This window comes from Empidonax traillii, unplaced genomic scaffold, assembly GCF_003031625.1.
Source record: "Empidonax traillii isolate 1590-97213 ecotype Southwest subspecies unplaced genomic scaffold, ASM303162v1 scaffold14:size4059594, whole genome shotgun sequence".
In the NCBI taxonomy this organism is placed as follows: Eukaryota; Metazoa; Chordata; class Aves; order Passeriformes; family Tyrannidae; genus Empidonax; species Empidonax traillii.
Window position 1 is genome coordinate 2291303 of NW_020955207.1, and position 19102 is coordinate 2310404.

Consider the following 19102-nt stretch of genomic DNA (forward strand, 5'->3'; position numbering starts at 1 on the left):
CAGCTTTAGATAAGCGAGACTAACGCAGGGACCCACTGTTCCCAAACCTCGCCGGAAGAGAAGAGAGAGAGGTCTCTAATCTCTGACCTATTTATACTCTGGTTTATGTAAAAATTGTATGGAATACTGGGTACTTGACTACTTCCTTGGTTACAAACTGGTCACCAGGAAGGCCTAGACTAAAACCATCAAACGAGGGCAAAGCAAGGCTGACTTAATCACCTTCCAGGAGATGCAGCCCTCCTACAGCTGGCTGAGCTCTACAGCAGTGCACTGCACAGCCACCATGGTGTATGTGGTACACAGGGTCTGGGGTAGGAAGGAAGAGGTTCTTTTCGAGGACTATTTGCAACCTTTCCTACGAATCTGGCAAAAATGCAGCAGTTAAATATTAATGCAGAGAGCTCAGTCATATTAAGACACTATTACCTGTGATTAAACTCTAGCAAAAGTAAAATGTTATTTAATTTGGAGCTCACCTTGGATAAGAAAGTTGACACTTGAGCACAAAAGTGCTAACAAAAACATTTCTGAGCTAATTCAGACTTTATCACTGCCTCTTCCTCTTGCCTGTTTTCTCTGTCTTGCTTTCTCTGTCTAGAACATCAATAGCAGCAATTCAACTGCCTTGGAGTTGTGAACGTGCAATACTGTTGTCTCTTGATGTGTTGTATTAAATGCCACTGGCAAATGTAGGTTTAATTAACAAATTAACTGGCTTCAATGCTTTTTCAGTGAAAAGCTTTCCTCAAGATTTTCTAAGCACATGCAGGGATGGGTTTTTGATCATAGACAATGAAGAGAGTTTGTGTACTAATCTCACAGAAAATATTTTTACCTGAGATCACAGAAAGAATATGAAGTCAGGGCTTGGAGAGGAAAGGAGAAGGCACCAGCTTTGTGCACCTGTTGTTCCCCTGTAGTGTCAAACTCGAGACATTTGCTTTGATTCTGTCCAAATTTCTTTGATAATACACATAAAAATATTAGTTTACCAAATGGTTTTATCTACAGTCAATACTAGAGTTAGTTCAAAGCTTTAATTTCCATTTCAATAGAATCTTAAACCTCTTCATGGAATTCCAAATAGGGCTTCCTTACCCCTGCCCTGTACACGTTTTTTTTTAATTATGTGTACAGGGAAAAGGTTGTGCGCCTGTTAATTCAGATTTGTTAAGTGTACTCTTTCATTACTTTAATGTTTTCCTATATTGTTACATATCCATTTTATATGCTTTCTACGTTTCACATATTTCTTATTTATATTTATCCTTTTACATGTTTACATATACAAGTGTTTACATATACAAGTATAAAGTGAAATTTACACTTGGTAACAATGCTGTGGCCCCATCTGTTAATCAGCACATCAGTGGCGGCTGTGAATTCCAGTTTTAAAGCTAATTACGTGCAGAAATAATTTTTCAGGAGAGATGCTGAAAATTTCATTAAGAGGCTCTGCAGAATGGTGGTTTTCCCCGATTATGCTGCACCGAGTCTACCGTGCAAAGGACTAATTTTGATGAGTAAGGGAAGAAAGAAAATGTAAATGAGAAATTTCCTCACTGAAGCAGGCTCAGGATGTTGTTTGGGTAGCTGCATGATTAACACAGGAGGGATGAGATGAGCATTTGGGCTGAACAGCTTTGGAATTCATATACCCATGCCACTGAATTGAAGGGCATTGTTGGGAAGGTGTTGTATACTGGATTTTGGACATCCTGGTCTAATTAAGAATTTACTGCCTTCCTAGCAATGGCCTCTCAGGGCAATGACCCCCAGTGTAATCCAGTGCAGAGGGGCATGCTTTAGTTATATGTCCCATGTTCATGGAATGCATCATGTTGCATCATTCACTTTTCCCATATCAGGTCCTCTAGTGCCTTCCTGGGCTTTCTGTTTTCTTTCACCTGACCAAATGTGGAGACCTGAATCATGCTCCTACATCCACCAAGGAGGCTGGTTTGAGGGGGGAGACACAATGATGCAGCCACAGGCACCCGTTTTGTCTGTCACCAAGCTTAAGCATATCAGAGTGGGAAGCTGTGTTTTCCAGTGATATTTCCAAAACCTTTAATTAGGAACCAGGCACATATACAGTTATCATACCTCTCAGAGGACGTTCGTCCCACAAAGAGCATATGGAGACATTACTCAGCGTGGAAAATATCCATTATAAGGTGGACACATCTTTGAAAGCTGTTGCTCAGGCATGTTTTTTCCGCAGTTAAAACAAACAAACAAACGAACAAACACAACAAAAATACTCCCTCACCCTTCTCTACGTAGCACTAGGGGAAGTCACAGGTACCTTACAGGAAGAGAATTGTACAGCTGTAAGAAGGGGGATGAGTCAACTTTGTTTTGGCTTTCTGCTTGTCAATAGCTTCTGGGTTTACCAGACTTAAAAGGTTCAACAAGAACTGAGCTGAATGTTCATTCCTTTGACCTGAAAATTTTTGCACTAAAAAAATGACGTGTAATGCAGTAGACACGCACTATATGAGGTTTAGTAAAGGAGAAGAAATACCAGTGAGGTTTTTGGAGGTGGATGGTTTCTGTGGAAAGCTAATATTGAAAACACTGGTGTGTCTAGCAATGGATATTGTGCTCCTGCTGCTCTGTCCATCTGCTTGCAATTGACTTCCAAATAGCTACTAAACACAGCATTTTTCTCTTATAGGTTTGGAATAGAAACGACTTTTATTTCTCATTTTAGAGACAATTTTATTTTGAGATAAAAGCATTATATATTTATACATGTGCTGGAAGTAATACCCTTTCTAGAAAGAGGAATTTTAAAACTGTTGGATCTCTGTTTCATGCTGAGTAAAAAGAAAAATAAATCCTGCATTTATCCACAGTCCAGTGAATATCTATTTGCCCAAAAACTTAAGGGGTTCTCAGGTTTCATTAAAGTAACTTTTTCATAGTATTTATTTCCTATTTGCAGAATTTATAATTTCTTTAAATATGGATTAAGGATGTCTTGAATCCTTGTTCCACTGACTTTTTTTTTTTTTTTACACCGCTAGAAAAAACAGGAGTTTGACATGTGAAATTCTTATTAAAACATTCTCTAGCTTGCCTTTAAATACACTGAAATGCAGGCAAGTTTCTTCCAGTATTGTGATGACTACAATGCCGCATTTTGCGGGAAATAAGGTAATAATTTTGCTAATTTCAAACCTCTGCGCCTTGTAGCTTTACAGAATAGAAATACTATTTGCGCTTTTTAAAAAATATACTGTGCTTTTCTCATGAGGGTTAAGGTTTGCTTATTTGTATATTTAGAATAAAGTTGTCTGTGGTACTTAATACCATCACAAGGACTTGAACAATATTAAGGGATGTTTCAAAGATTTCAGAATTTCCAGGACTGACATTTCTACACACTTCTATAAGTGTGAAGTTTCTAGTGCCCTTTTGTGTTCTGATTTTGAAAATCCCTTGCCATAGCAACCCTAACCTTCTTCTGTTTAAGCACAGGTTGGCGTTTGTGCCTTTAGCATCAGCCGTGCCTTTGGCTGCTCCCTATTTCAAGGGAGGACACATCTAGGATGTGAGGATATTCATTGAAATGAGACCCATCTAGAGCATTCGAGGCTAAAATATGGCATTTGAAGCTAGGCTGGAATAACTTTCCACTGATTCTCTGCTAAAATCTGATGCGTAGGCTGAAGTAGGTTTCTCAGCCAGAATAGTCTAGAGAATGATATTTAGACAAGTCTGTACTCAAAAGAGTTTTATGCTAAAGGTCAACATAGTTTAACCTCCAGAGTAGGACACATTTGCAACTAAGACTAAGAGAAACACAGTCTGTTAGACTGTACTTTCCAAACTACATTGCTACAGAGTTTAAGGTCTAGCGTTCTTCTGAAATTTCCATTAACTACTCGTCTCCACCCTTCAGAACTGAAATATCTTCAAAAGTCTGGCCTTAAGTGCTTTGTTGGAACAGTGTCAATGCTAAATGTATATACAGTTTTCAAATGCAACTATAATTTTGAGCTCAAATGTTCCTTTCCAAACCAATTTGCAACTCAATTAGGTTCTGGCTAATTCATATTTGAACTAAGTTTGTGGGGGAAAAAATAAGCCAAACAGTGAAAAGTTATTGGGACTTGTCCAATGAAGACATAGTTTTAGAGTGCCAACAGGAAATAATGAGAAAATTGATCGTAGGATTTTTTTTAAAAAATATTTAGTAATTTTTACCTATTTTTATATGATATGCTGATATATCTCTCATATGCTGTGGCTTATAAGAGATCATATGTGCAGGTTTTTTTTCTATGCTAAGTGACTATTTCTGTCATCTTTAGTGCAAAACTATGAGGAGGGAAATATTGTAAATGGCTAAGCCGTACTGTATCCCTCTGCTTCTGCTCACAGCTGTGCCCTTGGATTAAGTGGTTGTTTGCACACAAAACTAACACATTTGAAGAAGGCAGATTTGAAGGCTCCCTCCACCGCTAAAAAACCTAATAATTTTTATATGTATATGTATATACAGATACACTCAAGGACACATATATATGTGAGAGAGAGAAAGAGAGAACAAACAGAAAGATAATTAAGACATGCCCATTTTCACCTTGGTAACTAATGCAGATATACTGTAAGTAGGTCAAATGTGCTGTTACATGCTTTAAACTGGCATCTGCTGTGCATTAGACTGCTCAGAGCTTGGCTTCAGGATTTCTTCCCCCACAGCCCCCCTTTATTCGCCTTTCCTCCTCTTTCCCTGTGTCTCCCTCCATCCTCTTACGATGAAAATCCACAGACATATACTCAACCCAAGTATAGCTCCGTTTGCCTAAACGATAATTTTCTGGGAATGAGAACTTGGTTAGGTCTTCTGTGGCTCCTCAGTTAACCTCTGACCCTCCTGGATAAAGAATTACCCACCTGCTTGTTGTTTATAGCAGTGAGGTCTTAAGGAAACCCCACAATTGCTTGGAGAGAAAATGAAGCTAATAAATTATATGGATTAAACTAGCCTGTAAGTTCTCTGATATTATGTTTTGACCTTCTTTTGGTTATTACCTTTTTCATCAGCAGTTTTTCCCGTATGAGCACACTGGATTTATACTTTTGTCTTTGCAAGCATATCCCAGACTAGGAGATCCTGGAGATTTACTCCGTGTTCTCATCCTTCTTAGGCGGCACAATTTATCACGGCTATTTTTCTAACCTTTCATGATTTTGAGGACATTCAGAAATCAAAGTGGAAAGGAACAGGCCACTGTGTTTTGAATGTGCAACATGGCTTACATCTGTAGAGAGGTTTTCATAGAGGCAGTCACTTTAAAAAAGTGTTAGGGACTAATATCAGCAAAAGCAGAGGAGGGTAAAGGATGTATCTATCTCCCAGTAAGGTTATGTCACATGATGTGTTTTTCTCCCTGGTCCCTGTCATGCTCAGGGACCTTTCTAACTCTGTTGCTTTAGTGCCATCTTTAAAATTTGCTGTGAGGACCAGGCAGAGGTTTTTAGGGGATCAGATGCTCGCAGCTCATTCTGCTGGAGAGAACGGGGGAGCTGTGAGTGAGTTTGACATTATAGTTCTGCCATATGCTCTGGGATCATCACACTGTCATCTCTTCCTGTGCCCAAGGCTGACCCACCTTTGAACAGGATGGATGTTGGAGCAAAGAACTGCTGCCTTGGTGGTCTGCACCTGCACTATGTATTCCATATCAGGAGGAGTTTTGGACTCCTTCAGAATTAAAGGGTGCCAGAAGTTGCAATTCAGATATCTCTTCTGCTTCTCCTTTCTCCATCTCTTGATATGCCTGCCTTACAAAAGTCAACTTTTTAAGTATATGCGTACATAATTTCCCGCTACTGGCTGTATTTACAATTGCTGCTGTCTGGCTAAAGTTGTGACTAAGAAGTGTTCAAATTTGCTAAAAGGATTTTTTTTGTCTGTGAGGGCGAAACTATGTTGATTTAAGAATTTCTCTTTCAGAAATCATTTGCTAATCTCCCAACGGCTTTCAGCGACGAGCTTGACTGGCCCCAGTTCTCAGAGATCACTGGATTTCTGAATTCCACCATTGGGTAAGACAACCGACAGGGAGGGTGGCCAAGCCATAGCAAGTCTCAAGGTCCCTCAAAGCACAGCAAGGAAAAAAACCTACAAGACAGTGCTTTAAAGGAAGGATAAAAAAATCTATTCAGCCCTGCTTCTGCTCTTTCTGAAATCAAGACTGACACTGGATTTAGGGTTTTTAAAAAATCTTTTAAGTATATAACCAGGTCTTCCTGAAATTTGGGGTAGGTTTTAGAACTGATCAAATTGAAATTTAGAAGGAGAAAATCTTGTTCTTTACAAAATTCTAGGTAAGGGAGGAGGGAAGTGTTGCTGAAACTAACAAAAATCAGCATTGCCTTTTCGTTTTTTTAATCTTTCTCTTCCTCATGTTTCCTTTTTGCTGCTGAAACAGTGGAATGAATGGTAGCCCCAGGGTTATTTCATGGTGTTCCCTTTTAGGGGGAAATCTTTCTCTATTCCCCACCCCCTCCCACCCCACCCCCTTTTTTTTTTTAACACATTTAGAGGGAAATAGCAAAAGGAGAATTTGGAAGAGTCTGTGACCTAATTTGCTGTGTTAGTTTGGCTCATGTGGATGGGGAAGGCTGAAGGGATAGATGGGAAAAAAAAGAAGTCTCTGCCAAAAAGGAAGGAAAATAAAATCCAAACACTTGAAGTGCCTGCAGTTTTAACTGTGAAGTTAAAAAAAAGCATAATGTTATTAATCATCTGTCTGGTCAACATTAAAAGGCCTTTGAATCCTGCCAGAACTGTAGGATACAATCATCAGCAGTATCTGGTCGGACCTGAATTTCAGACAATTTTTATTTTATATCTGTAGGATAGGTCAGGGCTACAGTTGAATGCCAAACCAAGCATGAGTCAAGCTTAAAGAGGGTTTCTACCAACAGAATTAAAAAGTTGGCAGAATTATATTCTTTTCCAGGAAAAATATCTGTTGCACCATACACTTTTTGCTTCCTTTTTTCTCCCTGTAAAAAATCCAGGCTCCCAGCCTCAGCTACATTCACACAGTGTCTGCTTTAAGAGGCTTTACTACTCAACAAGCCAACGGGGAACATCTGTACAGCCTCCTCTATCAGAGCCATAGCAAAACTGACCTTTAAAAATCTATTACAGTGTTCAGCCACTCAGTACACAGCATTTGTCTGGGCTCCAAAGAATCTGAAGTTCACAAATGATCAGAGATTAGAACTGACCCTGAAGTTGTCAGTGACCAGCCTTGGTCCAGTGTTCAGTTTTTAATCTCTTTCACTCCTGGAAGAAATAAAAATCAAACAACTATCTGAGACTTCAAGATATCTTTAAGAGAAGTAGTTCAAAATCCCGCACCAGAATAAGTGTGGTGGAGCCAGGCTGGCAATGTGCAGCGGTTAGGATGCCAGTTACTTCAAGGCTGCCCAAGCAGAGATACAAACTGGTGTGGTTTCCCACCCCCAATAGGCGAACAGGGATAGCACTTTTTAACTAATATCCTCTAAATGAGAAGGTGTGTTTGCTCCTCTTCCTCTGCCCACCTTCTCTGCTGAAAAGCAAAGAGGTTGAGCATTTCTTGTGTGGCCCATTGTATGGTGATTGGCCGATGTTTTTCTACACAGGTAGTTACTTCTTGTTGCTGGTTTAAAACTAATGATTGTCTTCTGTATCTTTGCCTTCATGCAAGTTTGTTGTTCTTAAGCCGTGATATTTATCTGATTCCTTTGGCTTCTCAGTTCAAACAGAAAATCAGCAGCCCAGATAGAGATGACCAGGTACTTGTGACTGAGAGCTTGGTCTTCTTATCAACCTTTGGGCTGCTATTCTTTTCACTTGCTTTTTGATTTTTCTCAACAGTGCAAAGTAAAGGAGAGGACTAATCACAATCAAGCATAACCTGCTTTCAGATTAATCTGTCCAAGATTTATGTTGTTGGGAAATGATTCCCCTGCTAATATTTCTTCTCTTTTACTTACCGTTCCATAACAACCAATTGAAAAGTCAATTTGTGAACAATCAACAGAATTGTTTTGATAAATGATGTATAACAAAAAAGGTTTTAAACACATTATCTGAAAGACCAGGATAAAAGCATTGTTCCTGGATGGAACAATGTCAAAGAAACTTTCCATTAATTTATAGTTTCTAAGAATATATTTTGGCTTTGTTTTAGGCAACTCCATTCAAGATTAAAAAGCTTTATGACCACAAAAAAAGACAGATGGTGAAATAGAAGTATGGACATAACTGGGGTACTGAGTTGTTTAGAGACAAGAAAATACTTTATTATTAATATCAGCCATGTTTTCATCAATATCATATGAGTTCAGCAGTTTGCATTTTCTCTATTTATTTCAGAGGCTGGACAGACTCTCTGTATCTACGTTTACGCAAGAGAAATCGCTGTAATCACAGAGACTTACAGAACATTTCCCAAAATGGTATGTTAACTTTTTTTCACATTTTGTTGTTGGTTGTTTTCTTTTTTTTAACATTGCTAGTGCTGATACTTGATGCTGCATTAATGAACATCTTTCAGAAACAAAGAGAAACCCCTTCCTAATTGCATGCATTTCTTCTGGAAAAAAATTGAGAACAGAACTTATTTAACTCAGCACCTTTTCTTTTGGCTCTGAGAAGGGAGGGGTGTGGCTTGATCCCTTTTATCAACATGCTAAGAATTTCTACCAGATTAAAACCACTGTACCCCATTGTGACTCTGTGGACCTTTTTTTAACCACGGCCAAAATGAGAGATTTAGAGGCATGTTACTCATAGTGACAAAGATAAAAGGGCCGTTCTCCATCTACTCCAGAGGCTGTGGCATGGTCCCCACTTGCCTGCAGTCCTCTGCTCTGTACTCCTGCAAGGAATGCTGAGAGAGCCCTATACTGCACCTCGTGGTAGCACAGGGGACTCGCAGGGCTACCACACCAGAAGGCAGAGTGGGCACAAACCACTCATCAGTCTCATGGCAAGGGTGTCCAGGACATCCTAAGACATCCCTTGGGGGCCAGTAAACAGAGATTCTCCTGCAAAACTGGGACGGTCAATGGTGCTCTTCTTAATGTGCTCTTACAAAAGATTTTTAAAAAGTAATCAAAGACACAAACAAAACATTGACAGGACAAAGACAGGAAAGAACTCTGTTATACTTTATTTTTTTTTTGTGAGGCTGGCATAACATCTTCTTTCTATGAAAAAACATTCATATATATGTATATATATATGCATATAAATACGCAGAAGACCTGACTTACCTAGAACTAAGGAAAGTGTTCTGCATGGTACCTCAGTGTGCAGTGAAGAATAGGGAGATTATTACAAGAAATAAGAGATGGGTAGAGAAACAGCTAAGCAGGGAAGAGCCATGGGTTTGAGAGAGGATCTATGTCCCTTTTGCATCTCTCCTGAGGCTAATGCAGCTTAACATTTGGAGTGGTGACCTTAGAGCAAAAACCAGGGTACATGCTTGACGGCTTCTGTGAATGTTTCAAAACTGCAAAGTATTAACTATCCTAGAGCAGGACACATCCTTACATAGGAATAATTGCAGCAAATATAATTGCACAAAACATCTAAGACAGGAGTAGTGATGAAATTTTTCTACAAACTAGTGTCTCGTCAGCCAGAGGTGGTAGAGGGACAGAGGCATTTAGGTCCAAGGAGGAATTCCAAGAAACCATCAGGAGTGCAGGATCAACTGGAAAGAGACCAAGGAGGTTGCAAGATGCATCATGCACAGCATTTTCTCTAGAGACAGAGAGACAGTCCTTCCTCATATAAGTAACTGATAAGAACTCAGAATTTGTGCCCCTTTTGTCTAGGGAGGACTGACTTTGGTGGGTATAGATACAGAAAAGAGCTTTGGAGAGAATTAGGGCAAGGGAGACTTCTGAAGTTACCCTAGCATTTGAGCAAAGCAAAAATTAAAAGGTGTTATGGTTTTGAATCCCTTTGATCTCTAAACACTGCAGAGTGGGAAGAATGGTTTGAACTGAAGGATAGTTCTGGTACAAGCACGTGGGTTTTCATTAATCCTACCTCTGTTTGGAGAGGAAATTGAAAAAAATAAAAATATTACTAACAAGGAGCAAAAACCTAGAGTAACCCTCAAAACAGAGGAATGAGGGCAAACAGGAAACCCTGAGTTGTTTCAAGACAGATTTGGATTAAATTTGGCAAGGAGGTTGTGTGAAGGCGTGACAGCAATCTTCCTTAGAAACTGAGGTTTAGGATGTTAGCTTTTGTGTCTTGGATTAGGTGATGTTCCAAACAGCAGGTTTAAAAGACGCTTGATTATGCTGTGATTACCCCTTTGAGTTTCCATTGTACTTAATTAATTTTCATGCTTCAGAAAACTGGCTGCAGCAGCTTGGGAAAATTTATTCTCCTCGGGTAGATAATTTGGCTTTATGGGATGCTCTTCCTCTCCAACAGATGATTCATGTTGGCTGCAAGTGAGGAGCACTGCTGCCCCTAGAGCTACTTAGAAACTTGTTAAATCTTTGGAATTTTCCTGCAAGATTTAGGATCAGAAAGGCTCTGCCTCAGCACCTACCTTCAACAAAGAGACACATATAAATATCTCAAAGTCAAGCATCAAGAGGATGGTGCCAGACTCTTCTCAGTGGTGTCCAGTGACAGGACAAGGAGTAATGGCCATAAACTTAAACACATGAAGTTCCACCTCAACATGAGGAAGAACTTTTTTGCAATGAAGGTGGCAGAGCACTGCAAGAGGTTGCCCAGGGAGGTCGTGGAACTCTCCCTCTCTGGAGACATTCAAAACCAATCTGGACAAGTTCCCGTGTAACCTGCTCTAGGTGACCCTGCCTTGGCAGGGGGGTTGGACTGCATGATCTCCAGAGGTCCCTTCCAGCTCTAATGATTCCCTGATCTTACCAGACAGAAGAGGTTGCAGAGACAGGTAGCATGATGCAAGAATCACTTCCAGGCTCAGGTGGGCATTTTTACCCTAAAAATTGCCTTCTGGTGCCAGCACCAATGGCACTGGCAATGCCTCTCTTATGCCTTCCTCCTTTCTGCGGCACACGTGGTGCTTCTGAGGCTTTGAGTCTTCTGTGAAAGTGTTTTACAATGTGTTCATTTTCATCAAACAGGTGTTTCTGACTTTCTTACCTGTAAGATGCAGGGCGCTAAAGTTGGTGGCTCTTGCAGTCCCCCCGGTGTGCTTTCTGGTTAGAGAATAAAAAAAAGGGCCAAACTAGATGGTCATGGATGACTAGGTGTCAGTGGTTCTTCTCATTTCTATCCGGTTCCTCTCAGTGCCTTATAGCCTAATTACCTTGTTCTGTTCTCTTTACATTAATGGGGGTGGTACTTCCTGCACCTCCTTTTCCCAATTACCTCATAGATTTTTTTTTTTAATGATCTCTCACTGTGTGCATCGTTCATTTTTCTCTCCACATGTCTCCTTTCCACTTACACTACAGACACCCACAGGATATAAAAAGAGGTGAGCCTGTGACAGGGCAAAAGACTCTGAAGAAAACTGAGAAGGGAATTTAAAAAGGGAAAAAATTACAAGTGAGAGAAAAATCTCATGATGTCTTCCCTCGGTGTCTTCTCTAAATCATCGCACTGACACTACACTGTAAAGGGTCACTTTTATTGCCTCATTTGGTTTAATAGTTTCCCTGAATGGGAGGATTTAAATAGCTGCTCTCAGTGGCAATAAAGTAAAATGTTGGCCACCAGCATGACCTAACCCCATCTGGGACAACTAAGCCTTCCTCTGAAAAATGATGCTTCCCAGCCCCACATGTATGCAATGAGAGGATGAGTCACTAGAGAGGATGATCTGGTGGGGAAGATGTGAAGCCAAGAGCTAGAGCCCAGAGATGGCACTGTGTCAGACCTCAGCACAGAGGGACTTTCCCCACTGACCTTCTCAGGACATGCATCTTCACTCTGGAGAAAGGCTCCCCCAACCTCTGTGCTAGTGGGATTTCTGCCTTCCCTTTCTTAAGAAATCCCCTTATCCTCTGGAGATCGTGGACCCTTCCCTTCTCTGCATCTGGCTGAGGGGCAGGACCAGGGAGGGTGCCCCTTAGCTCAGTATGTTACCCATGGTCTGCGAATATACTCGTATCAGAATTGCTGACATTCATTTTGGGTGACCAGTTTTGCTCACCAGGCATCCCACAAAATGCGTGGTATATGAAATATAAGTAAATAATTCGTAACAAATCTGTTCTATTCTACTGCTACTGTGGAAGTACAGCTTGTGGTTGCATGACAAGCACCTCACCATCCTAACTGGTGTTCTCCTTCAGAGTGACTTGCTGAACAGTTTTCTGCAGATAATTTTTATTGGTTCACTACTTTCAATATGGTTTTGTTGTGTTTCCTTCCAGCAGCTTTACACATGTTGATAAGCCGTGTGCCATTTCTGGTTTTTGACTGGGTGAGTGGGATCTCCAGGTGTGAAGGCTTGGCATGAATGCTCAAGTGTGGAGTTAGAAAGTTCTTCTAAAGTTCTTCAGCACTTGCTGAAGATCCCTTGTTTTGATAGAAACATCCTGACAATGAAATTGGTTAGATAAACACAGGAAAAAATAATACCCTCAGAATTTCTAAATAATTACGGCACGATCTTGCAATTGTCATCCATGTTTTGCGTGAGATAATGTAGCCTTTCCAGAAGTGCACAGTTGGATAATCTAGGCTATTTCAAAGCATGGGCATTTTATGTTCCTTTGCCATTTTCAGTTTTATCTGTCTCTTGGGATTCTTGCCTCTGACCAGAAAAATTAGTCCTTTTTAACATGCGCTATGTGTCACTGAGCCATCAGCCACCAGTTATCTCACATTGGCTTCAAAACCGGTTAAGAAATAATAATTCTTTTTTTTTTTCTTCATTTGTTCTGGAAATTCTAGTCCATCAGAAGTTCATTTGGGGAAAACCAGATACTTTTTTCTTTGCACCGTTATATTTCCAATTGCTTTTACAATATAAGGGAGCAAAAGATTAGAAGTCAATAAGCCCTTTTGTCCACACAGCACTTTTGGTGCTATCCAGACCCAGGCTCTTTCAGCGCACTTTAGTGCTGCTCCTTGTCAGCCATGCAACGTTTAAGTACAAGAAATATAGAAGTGCAGCTTAATTATTCCAAGGTTTATGAAATTCAGAGTTGCTCACAAGCAGAAGGAAACCCAACCTTGATTCCTCAACCAAAACTAAAAAAACCCACTGGTATGAAAATGTTGGGAAAGCAAAAAATAGGAGGGAAGGGGAGATCTAGGGAGAGCTTCCAGGACATTCAGAAGCTTAAGAGTAACTGTTCTGCCTCATGTCTTTTTTGTATCTTGAATGTTTTTATCACAGATTGCATCCTGTATAACAAAAGCTTCCTTAAAGACCCAATTTACCCATGAAAACTGTTTTCTAAAAATCCCTTCATTTTCTAAATGTTTTTATTTGTGCTAGCACTATCCGTGCTAGTGCTTTCCACAGAGCTGCTTATAACTACTATGCTTGTGGAGTTAATATATACCCAAAACCAGCTTTTTTTTGTTGTTGTTTGTTTGTTTGGTTTTTTTTTTGTTTTTTTTTTGTTTTGTTTTTTTGTAAATACATTTTTTATTTCTAGAGGTCCTACTAGTTTATTTGTGCTAGAACTGCAGCCCCAGTCCAGGGAGCCATGTGACAGAATGGCTTTTAAAGAGGGTGTTCAACTCTAGCTGAAAGAAGGGCTATTAAACAGAAAAAAATAAACTGCTGGTAGTTCCAAGCCATATTTTCTAAGGATTTGTGAGGCTCTTTTCCTGCTGAAAAGAACTTCTCAACAGAAGGGCTGGATTTTTGAATCAGCAACCCTCAGGAAAGAAGCAGCAGACAGATATATTAACTTTTAGCTTGGAAGAACTGGATTATTTAAAACATAAAGGATTCCTTGATATATGTGGTTGGCGTCACTGTGAGTGATAATAACAAAGGCACCACTATTAAAATGCAAAGTGTATTATTGCTACCTTAGGGGTTTATCTCTTAGATCTTTCCCCCATACCAATCCAGCAGGGATTTAATGATGTTCTGTCCACAAATTTCCTCCCAAGAGCTGCGGGGAGGACAGGATTTGCTGCTTAAAGCAAGCTTCAGAAGCACAATGCTTCGGAAAAAAGAAGAGAGAGACCAGGGAAGAGCTGAGCTGAGAACAGAGGGAGTGTAATACAAGAGGAGAAGGAGTGAGAAAAGAGGAGAGAGTGATAATACTACAAAATAAAAGCAAGTACTACTTTTAGGGCCTGCTTCTCTGAAGTTTATGTTTCTACACTGCTGTGTGGTGAGCTTCTTGTAATCACAGCCTTTGTCTCATCTTGAACAAAGCCTAAAGTCTTTTTTGGCTCCTTGTTTGCTAACACTCTAATACAGCAGGTGATGGAGTTTGACTTGTGTGCTGGGGATGTATATGCACAGCCTTTAAAGACCTGCTGCTGAGTTTAATGCATAAAAACTTTACTAAATGGGAATGCCTTTCTCATTCAAAACATAAATGAAAGATTACCGATGCTCACAGAAGCTTAGGTGTAGCCAGCTCTTTTCCTCAACTAGGAAAGATTTGCATCCAATCCATTGAAATGCACAGCTTCTTGGGAGGAATGCAGCTGGTCTAATACTACTTTCTGTAAGTCTGACACTTGTGGGGAGAGCAATGAAGAAACCCAAATGTTGGTGTCTACAGCTGTTTAGGTGCTTTATACTATCTTTCCCATCTCCAGCTGCCTTTCCAGAAGTGCACAACCTCTCATGCATCCTGTGATGTATCTGCCAGCCCTGCTGCAGGTGTCTTGGGTAGTCTGGGATGTCAAAAATGGCACTTGGTGTCTATGTTTAGGACCTGAATCAGTCCCAGTGTGGTATAGCTGTGAGACGCTTACTCTCAGAAGAGTGAGAACAGTTCCCTTTGCAATTTATAGGGAAAGTTAAAAGTAGAACGACTGTTGACAAGTCAGGTTGGCTGGTTTACAAGAGACTACTATGTTCAACAGATGGGAAGAAGCTGCCAGATCTGGATTAAAAGCCAGATCAAAACAACCCAGCACTTAAAAGTATTTGATTTAATACAACCAGAAGTGTGGGGCTCAGTTAAGAGGCAGCAGGTCCCTGGATTTAGCTTAAGTTCTTAATGCCAGCACCTAAAAGGATTACAGAGATTACTTCTTGTTCCATTTTTATTTTTAATGCTTCTACATTCTTGGAAATATGCAATGAAGTTGGGTTTTGCACTTTGGGTTTTGGTTATTTTTCTGGTTTGATTTTTTTTTTTCCTGCTATGTTGTACTAATTCTCTTATTCCCACTCTGTGTGATCAGGTGGTTCTTCTGGAAACCTCCTCTATTTAATAAAAAGGTGAGTGTTTAATGGGATTCAAGTGCTAACTTGAGGTATGAAAGCATTGGTAGACTTCTCTGAAAGAAACAAGCAAAGGCCTGTAAAGAATATATTATCCACAATAATGTTCTAAGAAGCACAACTTCCCTTGACCCCTGTGCTCTGAAGTGCTGACTGTTTCTTCTCTATTATAAACATTAATCAACAGAAGAAAAACTGTTTTAAAGTATGGATGGCACCATCTCCAGGGCCTTGAACTTGGCCCAGTCAAACCAGTGGGGGATTTCCAGTGACCTTAGGGAAGAGACTAAGCCTTTCCATACATCTGTGCTTTGTGTCCCCTTAACTGTGTGTGTAGCAAAGTAGAAAGACATGGGGCGGTCCACTGTTATCTCCATAAGGATATAACTGCATATCTACTGGATAGTGAGAGGCAGCAGCTCTCCTTTTCACATGATTTGGGTGGGCTATGGGTCAGTCAGGTTTGATTTCGTTCACATGTCAAGGGTTTTTGTTGCTTTCTCCTCTGGAAAGAAAAAAAGTAGTAAAGAATCCTTACCCTCTAGCACTGAGCTTCAAAACACATCCTGATTTGATCTTGAGTTCAATTCTGCAAATAGACTTTGTTGTCAGCCAAACATAGTCTTCCTTTCCCATCTCTAATTTAAAAAATCCCATTTTGGTTCATGTCTTTGTCCCACAATGAAACTACTTGATTTGGCCTCTGAATAATACAAAGAAAATAGAAAATCAACAGGAAAAACAGTGAAAAAGACAAGTCTTTTTCAGACAAGGGGCAAAAGAGAGATGTGAAAAAAGATGTGTTTAAGACACTTTACTAAAATATAAAACTAAAGTGAAAAGGAAAACCAACTATCCAAGAAAAAAAAACCCTCTCCCAAACATAGGAGCGTAGTCATTTCAGCACTGGCCATATCCAAGCAGGCTACTTCGAAATGTGATCTCACACAAGCATGGTGTGTGACTCAGACACTGAGAGTGTATTTCCACATTAATATAGCTGCATATTTATCTTTTAGCTTGGCCAGAAACCAGCTGTTGGACAATCCAGCCATAGTTATCTATGCTACAATTGGGAATGATGTCTGCAATGGGTAAGGTGTAAACTAAATGAACTTTTATGGTAGCATAAATTTGACTTCTATAGAATACTGCTGAGTGCTTGGACATTTGTGTCTCATTGTTTTGTCCTTCTCCATGGTGGCATTTTTCTTTGCTTTCGGTCTGTCCTTCTTTCTTAATTTTCTACTGAAAATGCTGGTTGTTGCCTTACCTGTATTTGTCATAGGCACCTACCAGTCCCCATTTGGACCTTCTCCTTTTCTTTCTTTTATAGCCAGTCATAAAGTGACCAATGGCATGTCTGAAGTAATCATTTCTAACTTAGCAGAGGAAATTAATAGTAACAACAACAGGAGGGGGAGGAGAAGAGTTTAAAAACGTGTATATCTGTCTTATCCAGTGTGTCACCTCCTGTCAGGAGGGAGAGCGTGACTGGTTTATCATTTCTGAAGAATCACAACACCGTCCCCTGTTGAGGTCCAATTTACCCTGCCTCTGCTGCACACTGCCTGCAGTCTTTCCTGTGCTTTCCTGATGAGGTGTTTTGTCTTTCTGGCTTTGCTCACGTCATAAGCTCTGCAGGAGAAGGAACTGAAGCTTTCAAAACTAATAGTTCTGGCGTTACCCAGAATGGGTAATGCCATGGGGACACCAAGAGGTCACTAGTTGGCTGCTTCCCTTCCTCCAGGTATGGAAAGGCAGAAAACACCTTGCAACCAGGCAAATGCACAGGACATACATACCACAGTTTTGGTTTAGCAGAAGGTCTGAGTGCTGTTGCTAGTGCAACCTTATTTTCACCATGATCAATCTTCAGCTTTTCTTGTACGTTGAAGAAATAAACCTAACTTACATGGAGACTTTCAAAACACTCATTTTAATAAATGCCACACGCTTAGCTGAGTTTTCTTCTAAAGCTACTGAAAACTCTCACCTGCAGGTTGTATAATGAAGTTGGAGCTATTGTGCAGGCTGTAAGACTTGGCCATTAAAATGGCAAGGCTTGGTATCCTACAACTTCTCTTAACAGGCAGTTCGCGGGTTGAAACTTTGCTTGTCAGGTGTTGTTCTCCAGATGAGGATGTCCAAAGGCCAGGCAGGGCCTTTCCTGACACTACAACACCTGGAAGCCCTCAGCCAGGGCAGAAATGGTACCACAGGGGCCACCTTTTAGGTCCTTTCCTGACATCACCATTGCCCTAGCCACATGCAGGGCAGCACACAACCTCCATGGAATCTTCACCGTCTGATGCTTGTGCTCTCTCTGCACCCTTGCCCAAAACCGCCAAATTTGCCCTCAGCACCTGTTATGGGAAGGACACACAAATCCTCAAAAGTAAAGCCAGCACTGTCTGACTTTGTGGGAAAACCAGTCACAAGCCTCTTGCTACTTGCTGACAAGACTGTTCTGGGGATTTGTTTACTGAGAAGATTATGGAGGTATCCTTTCATCCACCACCAGGGTGACAAAGTCCCCTCTCCTCCCTGCCCTGCCCTACCCCCTTTAAAAAAACAAAAAAAAGCACCTTCGCTGAAGTCCATGGCTCCTGCCATGGATATTTTCTATGTGTCTTCTTTAAGGCTTGGCCTCGGCTCTTTTGTGTACATATTTCAATTCTGCTGTGTCACTGCCTTTGCTAAAAGTCCCTCTTTTTCCTTTGCTTTATTCCTCACTCTGCAGGTTATTCCTTTCACTTACATTGTCTCTAACATTGCTTTCTACTCTTGCCTGAAGTAAAAAGAAATTTTCCAGAAATTTAAACCATTTTGACCTTGCCTCACCCATTTGGTATATTCCAAAACCTTCCAGAACAGTATTTATTACCTACTTGAAATTCTGCTGTCTTTTTATCCCAGCATCCATTACCTGGCAGAGACACTTTTGTCTGCTCAAATTCTCTCTACTGTTTTCTGTCTGTTTTCTTCCAAAACACAGCATCAAAAGAGGCTGTTAGGCTTTAGTGACCCCTGTGCCTCCAGCAAGGAAAGATTCTGCAGCCTTTGTAGAATGTGCTGTTCCTGTTGAGGGGGATGTACAGCAGACAGAGATTTCAGTGCCCAGCCACTGTGTGTAGCTGCCCTGGCTCTGATGTAGCTACAGAGGTTACAGAGGATGCAGAGCATCTGATGGGCTTGACTTCAGACCTGGAGCTTGACAAATAAAAACCTCTTCAAGGACAGCTTTAAACTGCAGCAATGGAGCCCTCTTGGCCTTATCCTGCATCTTACCTTCAAAAGAGAGCAGTGTGCTGAACATATCAGAGAACATGGCTCTTAGCCAAAGAATTGTTAAAATGCGAGTATTTTACCCTGTGCGAAGAGTGGGGCAATGAATAATATGGATGTTTGCAGAGGGAAAAGGTAATGAAATTGGCAGCCTGTGTTACACATTCACAGTACTCTCCACACTGTGGTGTCCAAACAGGGGGGTTAGAAAAATAAAGACAGATGGCAATGGTATCTCTCAGCCCACTGAGGTGTAAGTGTGGGACACAGAGACCTAGAACAAAACAAATTAGACAAGAAAATAATAAGCAACAGAAGTCTCAAATGTTGTGCAGTTGATGCACATATTAGTTACATTTGGGGTGAGGTCCCATTTCTCCAGCCTCTTTGTCACAGAT

At 40.6% G+C, this 19102-nt stretch overlaps 1 protein-coding gene across 1 annotated transcript in view; it reads left to right on the top strand.

The window, feature by feature from the left end:
- AOAH (acyloxyacyl hydrolase) overlaps nt 1-19102 on the top strand; it is an 82380-nt gene that overhangs the window by 40697 nt on the left and 22581 nt on the right. The window contains exons 13-16 of the mRNA XM_027892033.1: nt 5975-6066; nt 8396-8478; nt 15377-15413; nt 16436-16510. Coding sequence (XP_027747834.1) covers nt 5975-6066; nt 8396-8478; nt 15377-15413; nt 16436-16510 — 287 coding nt within the window. The remainder of the gene's footprint in view (nt 1-5974; nt 6067-8395; nt 8479-15376; nt 15414-16435; nt 16511-19102) is intronic.